At 36.3% G+C, this 14,121-nt stretch overlaps 3 protein-coding genes across 4 annotated transcripts in view; 1 reads left to right on the forward strand and 2 right to left on the reverse strand.

The window, feature by feature from the left end:
* LOC129569311 (NIF3-like protein 1) overlaps positions 1-1,184 on the reverse strand; it is a 188,744-nt gene extending 187,560 nt beyond the window's left edge. The window contains exons 1-5 of the mRNA XM_055448043.1: positions 1,021-1,184; positions 785-916; positions 655-727; positions 277-583; positions 2-94 (exon numbers count right to left, since the gene is read on the reverse strand). Coding sequence (XP_055304018.1) covers positions 2-94; positions 277-583; positions 655-727; positions 785-916; positions 1,021-1,184 — 769 coding nt within the window. The remainder of the gene's footprint in view (position 1; positions 95-276; positions 584-654; positions 728-784; positions 917-1,020) is intronic.
* Positions 1,185-1,592: 408 nt separating this feature from the next.
* LOC129569031 (seipin) lies at positions 1,593-3,943 on the forward strand. The gene is made up of 3 exons (XM_055447425.1): positions 1,593-2,312; positions 2,457-2,944; positions 3,100-3,943. The coding sequence occupies exons 1-3, from the start codon at positions 2,038-2,040 to the stop codon at positions 3,432-3,434; spliced, it is 1,098 nt and encodes a 365-aa protein (XP_055303400.1). The 5' UTR covers positions 1,593-2,037; the 3' UTR covers positions 3,435-3,943.
* LOC129569032 (homeobox protein OTX2-like) lies at positions 3,910-10,130 on the reverse strand. Of its 2 annotated transcripts, none has more exons than XM_055447427.1 (8): positions 10,056-10,130; positions 7,216-7,367; positions 5,549-5,700; positions 4,865-4,958; positions 4,710-4,791; positions 4,523-4,622; positions 4,232-4,435; positions 3,910-4,097 (listed from the first exon to the last, which is right to left on the reverse strand). In XM_055447427.1, exons 1-8 carry the CDS (start codon positions 10,079-10,081, stop codon positions 4,011-4,013), a joined length of 897 nt encoding a protein of 298 aa, XP_055303402.1. In that variant the 5' UTR covers positions 10,082-10,130; the 3' UTR covers positions 3,910-4,010. The 2 variants fall into 2 exon arrangements, with proteins under 2 accessions (XP_055303402.1, XP_055303401.1); XM_055447426.1 differs by having other exon boundaries at positions 4,865-4,970.
* Positions 10,131-14,121: the final 3,991 nt, after the last annotated feature.

Below are 14,121 nucleotides of genomic sequence, written 5' to 3' on the forward strand. Positions count from 1 at the left end.
GTCAAATAGCCACGTTCCGAGTTGCTATGGTTGCATAGAATCACGCTGACATTGTTGTGAACTGCTTCGAGCACGTCATGATGTGACATTTCACCTATGAAAAATTGAAAATTTCAAATTAAACATGTTGCTTTGTTTGAGAAATGAAAATGCTCACAGATTTTGTCATTAAATTGAAGAAACAAAATCTGTCTTCAGAGCTCAATATCAAGTTGCTCGTGGCAAGAAATGGCTTTGACTTCTTTTGTCGAAAAATAAGTGCAAGCAAGAATGTACCTGAAATGTACAAATCGACTGGAACGCCTTTCAAAACGCTGCTCCCAGACCCTGGGCAGACAGCGAACGATTCGACAACAGAATCCAAGGTTTTGTTAGCTCCAATCGCAACTTGAACCGTTTTGATTCCAGTGTGTTTTTTCACACGTTCAATTGCGTCAGCCAATGTAATTGGTGCTGATGACTCAATCTGAGCAACACGTCCGGTGCCGATGTTACTATTTTCAGCTGATGGCAGAATAATCTGCGATTCTTTATGTGGCAAAGCACGCGCAAGCCAATCTCCAATCGCTCCACGATTATTGTCCTATGTTCAAATGGAAAGAAATCACACTATGTTCTGATTTTCAACTGATTTATACAAGAATTTTCAATTACCCATGATGTGTGTGGCGAGTACAAAGCAATACGATTCTCAAGACAGACTGACACCAATCGAGTTTTCCATGACCTACCGAAAAAAAATTCGTTAACCTTGAGCAAATATCATACAAACAAATGAAAATACTTTTGTGTAATGCTTTTCAGTCCGCTGAAAATTGGCGGATGATACGATATAATCAGATTTGATTTCTTTTCAACAGCTTCATGTAGAACTTTCTCCGTTAGATCATTCGTCAAGATAATCTTCTGGATGGGCCTAAAAATGAATGAACTTTTTATTGTTTTCAAATTGAATATAGTGCAAATTTGTGAATAAATCCATATTTCAAATCAATTCTAGTGGACTTTATTTATACATACGTAGGTGTAGCCGGCTCAATGAGCAGACCAACATTATCCCAACTTTCAGCTGTTTTTACGGCTGCAAAACTGTTTAATTTTTCCACAATTTCTCCCAATGAGTTTGCCATTTTCGACGAACAAAATCCTCTTGTTATCAAATGGTTAACAATTTTACTAGACATCTGATTCAATAAATGATATCAGCCGTGCTTTTATGATTCGAACTCTGCTGTTGAGTAAACATTCATGTTCGAATTTCATTGAAATGTCAGAAGTGCAAAAAAAGTTTGAATAATTTCGGTTAAGTATTGAAGAAAACAAAAAGAAGCGAATTTTCGCAAATTTCGACTGAAAAAAGAACAATGGACCATATCATGGATTAAAATATTCCCAAAAAAACACAACACTTGCTCTGAACCAAGTTTTCAAATGAATTTTTCGATCCATTTTCAACAAGAAACATTCGGTACGTTTTCTTATAGAACACACCGGGAAGAGTGAGGTTATGTTGTCTGTTCACAATTTTCGAATTGTCATTTGAAACGTCAAAAAACTGCATTCTCCGCATCAAGAACAGAAAAATCAAAACAAAACGCGAAAATCCAAAGTGTGTGTTCACTTATTATCTGACAGTGGATTTATGGAAAAAAAAAAAATAATTGAAGATAAATGCTTAGCTGGCTTGTTCATCAGTTGACAAACTCAGAGTCAATTCTATTGAACTTTGATCTCAACAAAACAATTCCAAATATAGATTAGTTGTGTGTTGTTCCACTCATTCTTTCGTTTAACGATAACAAATGTGAACTTCAATTTCATTCTAAGAATTTGTCTTGCACCGTCGAAACGTTATCAATCGATTTATTTCTATTTTACAGAGCGTAACATGAAGTCTGTACTGACTCAACAGACGATTGTTGTGTAATATTTATTTAGTCTATAGTTGCAAGTGCGATTAGTTGGTTGATTCAGAAATATAAACAAATCGATTAGTTGTGATCTGATAAGATTTATTACGAAAATTGTTGTAACAAAATGGGATTAATTACAATGATCTTGGCATTGCCATTTGAATTGTTACGCGGTTATATAATTCAGCCCGTGTTGGATCGAACACAACACACGTACGATGATTACAAAAATCGCACAAAACAAGGTGTAATTTCGGCTCGCGAAATCGCGATTAAGCTCAGCATTCTCGCATTAGCAGCCGCTGTTATTATTTGGATGGCTGTTTTCATGTACATTGCATTCTATTACACGTATATGCCGGCCATCGCTCACATTCGTCCCGTTTATATGCAATTCAAGTGGGTAAACCGTTGAAATTGTTAGCTTTACTTTTTTTTGGATTGAGAAATCAGTTCAAGAGATTGAATTGGAATTTGTAATTACTTTTGTAGACGTTAAATCACAGTCAATCCCTAAATCGATGTTCTGTATTTCATTTCCAGGCCTTGTGAAGATATCATCGGTCCATGTTCATTTCCACAGGCCCATGTGCTGTTGACACGAAAACAGCAACTGCTCATGGTTGGTCAACAGTATCGAATCTCAGTGAACATCGATATGCCGGAGAGTGAGCAAAATCTACGGCTAGGCATGTTTATGGTTTGCGCCGAAATGCGCGACCAACGAACTCAACTGCGAAATCATGCTTGCCGCTCGGCCATGCTCCATTACCGGTCCGATTTGGCGCGTACAATATCGACTTTCGTGATGAGCCCGTTGATTATTTTCGGTTTCAAGGAAGAAACTCAACAAATTCCCGTTGAAGTGTTTTCCAGCTACGAAGACGATTTAGAGAATCCAGTGACCGATGTGTTTGTGGAAATCCAATCGAGACAAATCCAATTCTATTCGGTTACACTGCACATAACGGCCCACTTCTCTGGATTGCGCTACATTATGTTTCATTGGCCAATACTCTCTGCTTCAATAGGTGAGAATGAATGTTGAGATTAGGGCTAATGACGCTACACTTAACGCATGAATTTCCTTAATAGTAATGAGTTTAAAATCGATATTTCATAGAAATGCTCTGCCTATTCAAGTAGTATTTATTTCGAATTGAACATTAACGTCAATCTATTTTAGGTATTGGGGCAAATCTGTTCTTCATCATGACGGTCAGTTTGTTGAGCTGGTATCACTGGTCTGATTCCGTATGGATGGAAGAGACAAGAAAACGTCTTCGGGATCGTGCAGAAGAAAGTCGTCGCAAACGATCGGAAGGAATATCACGCGACATTTCCACAACAACCATCGACGAGAAATCGTTTGAAGATGATGAAGATATGAGCATTATTGAGGAAAAACCGTTGCATCGATCACTCGAAGATGACAGCGACGATATTGAAGAACTGTCCGGCCTTGGCGAGAGTGGAGAACTTCGATTACGCAAATCTTCATCATCGGAGTCTCACGCATAATCCAGCCAATAAGAAATAGTATAATGAACCAGTGTTTTTGCTACTCGAAATGCAATCAAAATTCAATTTCTTTCAATAATCATCATCAAATGCCATAATTGATTCGTTCTAATTTAATGTTGATACTATAATTATAGTAGTGCCGTTCGCATATTCTATAGGAGTATCTATCGGTGCTCTGCTATACAGTGACTTACCAAAGAGCAATAACTCTCAAAAATGAACATCGACCAATCGATTGATTGTGTTTTCGCATAATTAACCCAAATACAAATCCATCGCAAAAATCATTCCGAACAAATAAGTGAAAAAGAATCTGTAATAATACATGTTTCCAATACAGAGACAATTATTATACCAATGAATATATGAACTTTGTTTCTATTTTTCGTTATTAATTTATTGTGATCGTTGTCATTCTTCTTTCGACGTCTTTTTTTACACTTTACATTTTGTATCTATCTGCTTAAGCTTTGGTAATAAAGTGAAACGATTGAATGTAAAGACAATTATTTTGTGTTCGATATGTGTACCGGATTTAGTGATTGTTGTCACAGCTAGTAATTATTGGAATTATTATTTTTTCTGTGTGTCCCAGTTCGGTGTGTTGTAAAACCAATTCTCCTCACGCTTCATCCAGGGATTTTCCAGTGCATTCTCGTGCTAGAGCAAATGAATGATTTTTCAATAGCAGAAATTGACCAATTTTTAATTGAATTTCAACCAGATTTAAAGCTCCAGTTAAAAACGGACACAAAATTTGTTTGAAAATTCTTATAAAAATGCTTTAAACCTACCAATTGTTGTTGTATATTTGAGCCAAGGTAATCAATATTCGGATAGAAACCGGAAAAGTTTTGATACGTGTTTGAAGTGGACGGTACGTTTGCACTTTGATTCCACGATCGACTATCTAAACAGCCTGAAGATGTGGAATTCTCCAGCATTGTAGGAGACCAAATTGAGTTTCCACTGTTATTTGAGGAGAGGGTCGGGAAATTCTATAAATTGAGCACAAAACGAGATTTAGTTTGTCATTTACCAGATACGCAATTTTTTTTAAATCTTTTTATTCTATCGTTCTTTACCGTGTGCGTTGATGACGAGAAAATGTTTTGTGGCATTCTGAAGTTGTTGGGAGAATCGTGCAGAATCGATTGAGTTGGTGTCGATTGTGAATTAGTAAGACTTTAAAAGAAATCAATTTTCAACATTAGATTTGTTCATAAACCATTTAATGGTTTTAAAAAACGGGCATTTCTATTATATTCTCACCTATTTGTGCTGCAATTCAAGGTGCTGGTCGTTGTTTTTGCTTTCATTTTTGTCATTGGAACCGTTCTAATTTTGCCAACTCCTACAAAATCATATATATATAAAACACTCTGAATATTATATCAACAAAAGCTTTAACTGTAATTGCAAATTACCCGATGATGATGTGGTCGATTGAGTCACCGACGAAGAGCTAGTTTGTTGTTGTTGATTTTGTTTCTGCAATTGGCGGCATTTCGCTCGACGATTCTTAAACCAAACCTTGAAATCAAAATAAATTCATGTACGAAATAATTTATGGGTAATGATGAAATTGGTCTGAAATTTATGAGGGCGACAAAAATTCATGTCTGAATCCGAATGACACGACTAGTTTTAATGAAATTATGAAATAGTTATTATTGACTGCACGCACAGCTGCATGGAACGAAAAAGGCGCACACACACACACACAGCAAAACAACAATAACAAAAACAATGTTACACATGAAACATATGCGAATCATAGCGATCCACTCACAAATGGAACAGTCGCTAAAAGATTTAACACTCGTGTTCGCTTATTCATTATGAAAGGTCACGTTTTTTGGTACGTGATCATGAATTTTTTTTTCCCAACAGGACTCATAGCACGAACTCTGCTGCTGTTTCATTTTTTTTGTGTGTTTGTTGTTGTCGTTTTAACGAAAAACTATTTCGACACAGAAAATCAATATTTATAAGTACGCCCAGACTCTTAATAAGTATTTTGTCACAAATAACTTTTTGCTTGACTTAATGAAAAGAGGAGTAGAAAAAAAAGAAATGGAGAATAGAGATGAAAACAATTTATTACTCACTTGAACCCTAGACTCGGGCAAATTGATTTTTAGTGCAGCTTCCTCGCGAATAAAAATATCCGGATAACGTGTTTTACTGAACAGTGACTCCAATATGTCGAGTTGGGCACGAGTGAATGTGGTTCGTTCTCGTCGTTGTTTTCTTTGATTTGCTGCAAAAATGATGGAATATATTTAGCTTGTACACACACACAAACACTCACACAAACTAAACCAAATGAACTCATGAACACTTTGAAGGATTTTATTGACAACACAGAAAGATTACAAGCAACATTTTAAAAGTGTTTCACAAGTCTAGACACATGCACACCATTTTCAATTGGAACTAAGTTACTTTAAAAAGCTTGAAATAATCTTTTCGTTATCACATTTTGCGTACTGACAAGGTCGTTATACAAAAGGAATTCTGGTGAGATGACCAATCGAACATCTGCCTAAAAATAGTTTTTTTTTTGCTGTATTTGTGTATACATTTAGATGTCAACATTATTGACGGTTGCAATGTTTCTTGTGTTCGTTTTGGCTCGGTTTCATCGCAAATCTTGAGATAAAAGTGGTCAATCTAAGCGAAAGAAGAGATAAACAATCCGACGGTTGAGTCAAATCGGACAAACATCATCATAAAGTGCATCAGTAAAGCTGACAGTTTACGATCGACGTAATAAAATAGGGATGATTTTTTTCCTCTTTCATTTGCAAAAAAAGCAATAAAAGTGAATGCATCCAGATCGTTTTCGCCGTTGACAGCGAGATCCTAATTTTTAGTGGTTTTTAGCGGTGTAAATGCAAAAAGGATTGTCTGTCTTGAATTTTTATGTGTTATTTTTTCCTGCATAAAAATCTGAAACATCATTCTATCGACTAATCTGTTTTGGAGGTGTATTGCGGCCACATTTTTTCGATCAAAATCACTTCATATAAATTGCCGTCTTTGTCAAATCAGCCGCTACTGTTTACGACGATGAGTTCATTTGGTATCGTGGTCTGTGTATTTTTTTTTTCTCAACCCGGCTAATCGTTTAATTTAACACACGTGCCGATTGTGTTTGTTTGGGTGTGCGAATAAGTAGGGCTTTTTAAAAAAAAAAACTGTCTACAACTCTATCGACAGCGAGCGAAAAATAAACTTGTTAATGCACCAAAGTGTACCGAATGTCGATAAACGACCGGCAAACATTAACCTATTCACTTAAGCGCAATGTTTTCTCTAAAAGTCGGCCGCGTGTAAGTGCATGATGAGCTAGCTCGATGCATGCGTCCAATAACAATCGTTGTAATCGCCTCAGTGTGGTACGGGATGAGAGAAGAAATAAGTTAATGCCAAAACAAACAACTGCGGGGCGTTTTTGCGTATGAATTGCATACAACCGTTGTGGCCATTGTTGTGACTACTAATTGGCGCACTGTTGCACCGCAAATCGAAACGGGACACACACGTAAACAACAATCTATATCCGCGTGTTTCTTCAATAGCCCATATTTTTATTCGGCGAAAATTGCAAGCAAATGGAAAATTTCAATTGCATTGTCATCATGAAATTCGAATTGAATGAGAAAACAATTCGGTGAATCAACTTGACAACAGCATCAGAACATAAAACGACTAGACAATTGAAAACACTGAAGAATTTATTTAAAATGAAAGAAAAATAATTGTTACTCACTTGCGGCTGAATATCCCATCGAGTGCAGGGGATCAACCATTAGATATGGCGATGTTGTGAGGTAAGGCATACTTGAAAATGGCGCTGGTGTATTTGCTGAGGCGGCTGCTGCTGCTGCGAATGATGGAAATCCCAAGTCATCCGGTGGACAGCTGAAAAATTTAAAAAAAAAAATCATATCATAAAACAACTTACATAAATTAAATGAAAATGAAACAGCTTCGTTCCCGCAAAACAGAGAAAGGCAGTCCTCATTTCGATCAATGGTGAAATTCTGTATATTACTCTGTTTGGCAAAAGCATGTTGCTGTTGTCCCAATGAATTTCTTTCCCTATATTACGCGATACATAACAACAAGAGCCTAGAAGGCATTATCAATTGTACGAATTAAATGCGTGTCTTGGCAGGCGATTAATCCCTATGGAAATGCTGTAATCGAAATTTGTTTAACGGAGTGAAACTCAAACGTTATCCGAATTGCATTTGGCGGAGAGACGAAAAATGAAATAGTGATGTGCGGAGCGAGAAGGCGGAATGAGTGAGAACGTTAATCCTTTGGCTGGTAGGAAGCAATCAATGCACGCATCGGAATTGAAATCGGACTCGTTCATTGTTTATCTATTTCATTATGAGATCAATACGACAATGCGAAAACATTTATTTCATTTAATTAAGGTAAAAGGGAAGCGATTTGAAAGTAATTATCTTAATAAGTTCGGCATGCCGAAGATTTTTCGATTTATCGAGCTGTGTTTCCATGGCATTTCGATTCGATTTAGCGACTGAAAAGGAGTAAAGTGCTCATACAGAAAAAAGCTCGGAATACTATGTATCGACATAATTGCGATGCTATGACAATAAATCGCTTTACAGGAAATACTGTGACCAGAAATTGAGTAAATGAAGGGGAATAAATGAGTACAAAAACATCAAAACGAATTGAATTGAATACAAAAATAAACTTTTCTCGTCTCCCCCGTTGCCTTAATGCGTGCAATACATTAAATGAGTTTGAGCAATGTTTGTTGTGTAGGTGGGTTGGAAACTAGTAAATTGGCATACGTGGATTGTTATGTTAAGCGGCGCATTTGTTGAATTCAAATGAAAATTCGTTCTACGGTTTTAACAATGATAAGAATCGTTTACATCAATCGAAGTACTCAGCTCGCATCTCCCGCTTCTCGAAAAAAAACAAAGAAAAATCAAGTTTTTGTCTATCTTAAATTCCAATCATTTTATGCCTGTTAAATGCCATTCATTATTTCAATTATCAGTATTGCACTCAAAGTGGATTCTCGGCGGAATAGCTGCGGTAATTGATCGTATTTTACCGGCTCTCGCCGCACGACAGATGTGCGCACGGACATCAAACAATGGCAGCGATTGAGAGAGAGACAGAAAAAAGGGTGCATCGACAAACTGAAGAGAGACATTTGGCATATGTTTTAATTAGCTGGTTATAATGTACATAGACACATATATCGCTTGGTGGATGCGAGCACGCGCAATTCATAATGTTTATTTTCAACTTGCACGAGCGATTTTATCGCTAAACGTGCAAATGTGTGCTACTGGAAATAAAGAGCGGCTGTGTGATAACTCATCACGTGGAATTTAATGGGCAATCAGCAATTCGGTGTGCAACTAAGGGACGACTCATTTAGACAAAAATTTAATACTTTAAACAGATTTGTGCATCCTTTGATTTCCATTTGATTAACCGATGATATTAATTTGAACAGATGATGGGAAATTCACATTTTCAACAGGAAATTCATTATGGCATAGCAATGATAATCTTACAAGAACTTGTCACTGCTTTTTTTCTAATCTGATTTTATTATCACCATGGCATGGCAGTTACCGTTTCAACCGTGTTAGAAGTGTGAAGCCGTAAAATTTCAAAGACGGAAGAAACTCGAACTTAACTTTTCAATTTCTTTCTTCGTTTTTCGTATTTCAACTTTATCTTTAACATGCAATAAAAATGCATTTGACACATTCCAGCAATGATTTGTTCGTGTTGATTGCTGCCCAAAGACAATCTACATATAATTATCGAACATTTACGGCATGGCCATGTTATACCACCACTTTTCGTCGTATTTAATCTGGAAAAATCTTCATCCACGCACATAAAATTTCGTGGTTGGCGTTTCGAGAATCATTGGTGGAGAGAAAAAATCTAAATCGCCTTAAAATCCACTTCCGAAACCGACAACAACAAGAAGAAATTTTTTTTATAGATAAAATTGATCACCTCTATAAATAACAAATAAAGTAATAACTTTTACAATGGCCACTGTTTTGTAGTTCCGCGATGCATTTTCATAAACATAAACAAATCACACACACACACAAAGCAATCAGACAACTTGTCCATGCTTTTTTCATTCCATTGCTTACTAATTCTTATTGGCATTTTCAATCTATTCCTTTTTATGATTTGTTTAAGACGGTATTTAAATGGCTTAGCGTTGACATTTTATTTTTCATTGTCACTGCTAGAATTATACTACATATGCGCTCACAAAATGCGTATTTGTCATCGACATCGCGTGAGGAGGCTGACCAAACCATAGTTCGATCCGAGAATTTTTGTTTGAATTGGAAATTCTATTGCATTCTGAAAAGGCTTAGATAAGAAATTTGAGGCGGTCAAACGAAGAGAAATGCAGTCGAATTGGTAAAATAAAGGAATTCTCATTGGCAATCGTTAGAAGGGCGTATTGATGATATATTTATCGATCAATAGATCAATATTTGTAGGAATTGAATGCTTTTTTTGTATAATTTAAACGATTTATTTATTTCTAAAATGAAACGCATTGCAACTTACCCAGAGCCCAACGTATTGCCCCACATTGCAAAGGCAGGGTTTTATCTCGACAGCGAATGACTAAATTTTTAACTGAAACGGAAAATATTATTGTTAATTTTGGTAATTTTTAGAACACTTTCATAACTACCGAAGCAATAATACAATTCTGTTCTGATTTATTGTTAAATTTTACACTTAAAAGATGGGAATAGATCTTTCTGTCCAACTGACGTTGATAAGACTAACTAACGATCGCAGGAACAGAAATGAATGTCCGAATGTGTGCAATGAATGTTTGACAGAAGAAAAAAAAAATGGTAAATTTTCGGATCGTTGCAGAATGAGTACATCATCGAAATAGGTAAGTAATCACCATGATGACAGTTTAAATTATAGATTTAAGCACATTAATTAGAATTAATGAGATTTAAATGAATGTTTTATTGGCGAAAAGCATATATATATACTCATAGCCCAAAAATAGAGCCAATTCGTTGTTTCACCTTTTCGTTCATCACAATGAGAAGTGCGAAGTGAGAAAAAAAACGATGTTGTTTTTTTTTATTACCGAATACACAAAATATCATGTAGTTGTTTGTATCAACACACGAATTCGAATGCGAACCGTTTTGAATTGAATTAGTGAACAATAATTTGCGTCTTAAAGGCTGAAATATGAGTTCATCGCATCAGATTTTGTGATGTAAGACGACGAATGGTCTGATGTGAAGGAAACAAAGAAAAACAGAAACGAAACGAGTAGTGTGAATTAACAGAGATTTGGTGTGTGGCCAAAATATAGTTTCAATGGCTGTGTTGAGCTTAGAACATTGAATTGAATGGTCGGAGCCAAAGTTTCGTTGCACGCAAACGGGCTAATTACACTTGATTACAAGATTTACGAAGCGAATTGGTTCAAATCGGCCGCAAACACACACACACACACGAACTAATGGAAAAGAAAAAGGTGTTGACACTTTGATCGATGATGTATTTAGCTTAGCTAGGTTTTTTCGGCAATCACTTCAACTGCTCATGTACACTACTCAAAAGTGCCGCTTTTTTAATTACGGCTACAAAACACTCGTTTCACTCGATGAAAATTTTACAATTCCCGCGCGAAAGTTCAACTGGAAGCAATTACGAAAAATCGATCGTTAACTGTTCATTACATTCACTTGAATGGACGCCGATAGTTAATTTTCTTCGAGATTTTCTTTCGATCAATTTTGATTTCGATTATTTTTTTTGGGTAAAGGTTATTAACGCTCTAATTATAATTACAAGTGAATGTACCGTAGTGCCACAGCTGATTCTACCGCAATAGTTGCGATTATTTACGATTTTTACTTATCGAGTTCATTGATTTTTGCCACAAACAGAGATAAATATAAAAAGAAAATTGGAACATGCCGATTACTTCTAGTCGTTGAATGGGCTTAAACTGTAAGTGGGCTAGTGGAGGATAATAAAAATCTGTTGCTCATAGATTTTAAAGTGGTAATTGATATCCCAATAAAATTGTATTCATTACAAGCGATTGACACTATGCGCAATGGTTCATTGAATTTGTGCAAACAAAAAGGGGTGCGACACATTGTTTTCGTCCAAAGTCAAAAGAGCAATTTCATTGCAATTTGCACTTGTGCTGCGAATGTCCTTTCTTTCGAAAATAAAACCAATGGCACACTTGAAAAATCTATTGAAAATCTGCATACGTGCGGCTTTTGTGCTTGTTCGAGTGTTTAATATATATTTTACCACATGTGGTTAAAATTGCGTTTACAAAGTGCGCTCTTCAGCCCAAAATGAGAAAAATCACCGCAGTGGAAGTAATCGAGAGGCGGTTTCATTCCATGCCAGGCATTTTTATTAGATTTTGAAGAACGAAAATAAACAGTTGCCTAGAGCCGCTTAGTTGCTTTGATTACGTTGTAGAAATTCTTCGTCGCTGGTATTTTTTTTTTTATTGGGCTGGTGTATTTGTGACAGGTGCGGAAAATTAATCGGAATCTTATTTCGGCAGCTGCTTAATTCGTCTCATTCAGGCGATATTTTACATGAGTTTGAACTGATTCGAATATATTCAAAGTATGGACGAAAACTTTTGTTCACTTTCGTTGACGATACCGACAACGACGACGACGACGATGAATCGATTTTCCATGAATTTATTTAGTTCATTGCCACAATTATCACTAATTCAAATAAAAAGCACACGCAAACACTCATCAATCGAACTAACAACGACAAATTTAATTAACTCGGAATCCAATCAATGGACGTATACGAACTAACATTACACAAACGAAATACATACATGGGCATGGCACCCAAAAATGCACGTGCGCGCGCTCACTCGCTCGATATAAAACAATTTGAATTGTTAAAAGCCCAGCCGCGTTAAGTAGGCCAAAACTACGAACCTATCAATAATGTGTATAATTAAATCTATTAAACTTGACAACGATAGCTGTTCATCATCCGCTTTCCGATGTGCTGTGTGCTCTACGCTACAGTTGTGTATTGTGTGTATACTGTTGCGTCGAGACGCCCGTCCGACTCACTTCAATAAAACTTTATTCGTCGTGATATTTCGTGAATAAACAAATTGAAATGGCAATAACATGGACTAACAGGTGAAACATTTCGTGGTACACACAGATTCGCGGCTCGTGCCTTTGAAATATTGACAACGTAAATGGTTATGCTATGTTACAATACACATACACTCATGTCAAATCGAGAGCGAGATACCGAAAAAAAAGAACCGCTTCCGCGCATTTTTCCAAGCAAAATGATTTCACAAACTAATTTCACCAGATGACTATGTACTCGCAATGCTCTCTCGCACACGACGCATAAGATATCATGGCAATAACAATATCGAAAAACGGGCAGAGAAGGAAAAAAACTGTGGAATTGAGCGAATCATCAACGCGAGGGATGAAAATGCTATGGCACCGACTATATACAATCCATACCAATGATAACGATGATACCCAAGCAAATGATGACGATGACGATGACGATGACGATGACGATGACGATGACGATGACGATGACGACGATGCTGATGCTCAACGATCTCTCTGTCGCTCCTCTCTGGCATGCCGAAGCATTCAGACAGCAATTTCGGCGTCTATTTCGTTTATGTACTGCATTCAATCCTTATCGCTCCTTGCAGCCGACACTCTCTTCATTTTGCCCATAGAGCTCGACACAAAAATGTTGCTACGGCTGCAGAAACACTTTGTGCCGTTGCCGTTATGTATATATATATATAGAGAGAGGTATTTGTATTTGTGGCGTTGGCTTTTCCACTACGCACGGTTGTTGGTGCGATTTGTGTACCGAAAGCGGCAACGAAAATCGTTCTTTTTCAAGCATTTTTCATCATTGATTCGGATGATTGCGAAATGCATGTATGTGAGATTTCGTTATGTATGTGCAAATGTGATTTTTGGAAGTCTTATCGTGGCGCATGCGATTTTTAACCATCAACCGTTATACGATATGTACAGACTAAATGACCACTTGTAGTTTTGATCATAGTAGAATATTCGGTTTTATCGAAAATTCGATGATTCCATCATTTCCGAGTACTCCTTTTCAATTCTAAAAATAAAGTTTAAGTACTTTTTTTGCGAGTGGGCTGAACGTTCTTACTTGGTTAAATTCTTTCTATTTCTGTTTATTCTTTTGTTTTTCGAAAGATTCCAAAATACCTTGAATCTTTACTAATAAATGCTCAGACACTTAGTATATAATCCCAATGAATTGAATAACAGTGATAAGTTAAATTTAACTTCTGAGCATTTATTAGTAAAGATTCAAGGTATTATGGAATCTTTCGAAAAGCAAAAGAATAAACAGAAATAGAAAGAATTTAACCAAGTAAGAACGTTCAGCCCACTCGCAAAAAAAGTACTTGAACTTTATTTATAGTAAATTTACTATTTATTGTAAATACTAGGGGGAAAGAACTATTGGTATATTTACTTCATTGACACGTATTGACAAATATTCACAGGCATTTGCACTGCGTTCCGTAGTGTTATTGTTGTTGTTTTCTTCTGTTGCT

This window comes from Sitodiplosis mosellana, unplaced genomic scaffold (assembly GCF_009176505.1).
Source record: "Sitodiplosis mosellana isolate CC-2019 unplaced genomic scaffold, AAFC_SMos_1.0 Smas_scaffold_30, whole genome shotgun sequence".
Taxonomy (NCBI): Eukaryota; Metazoa; Arthropoda; class Insecta; order Diptera; family Cecidomyiidae; genus Sitodiplosis; species Sitodiplosis mosellana.

Bases quoted from the DNA above. Each gene is read 5' to 3' on its own strand.
- LOC129569032 (XM_055447426.1), bottom strand. From the start codon at position 10,081: ATGTGGGGCAATACGTTGGGCTCTGG. The intron at 5,701-7,215 runs GTGAGTAACAAT...TCATTTTTGCAG, and splicing joins GATGGGATATTCAGCCGCAA to CAAATCAAAGAAAACAACGA. The intron at 4,436-4,522 runs GTAAAGAACGAT...CTCAATTTATAG, and splicing joins TCTCGTCATCAACGCACACG to AATTTCCCGACCCTCTCCTC.
- LOC129569031 (XM_055447425.1), top strand. From the start codon at position 2,038: ATGGGATTAATTACAATGATCTTGGCATTGCCATTTGAATTGTTACGC. The intron at 2,313-2,456 runs GTGGGTAAACCG...TTTCATTTCCAG, and splicing joins CCCGTTTATATGCAATTCAA to GCCTTGTGAAGATATCATCG. The intron at 2,945-3,099 runs GTGAGAATGAAT...AATCTATTTTAG, and splicing joins AATACTCTCTGCTTCAATAG to GTATTGGGGCAAATCTGTTC.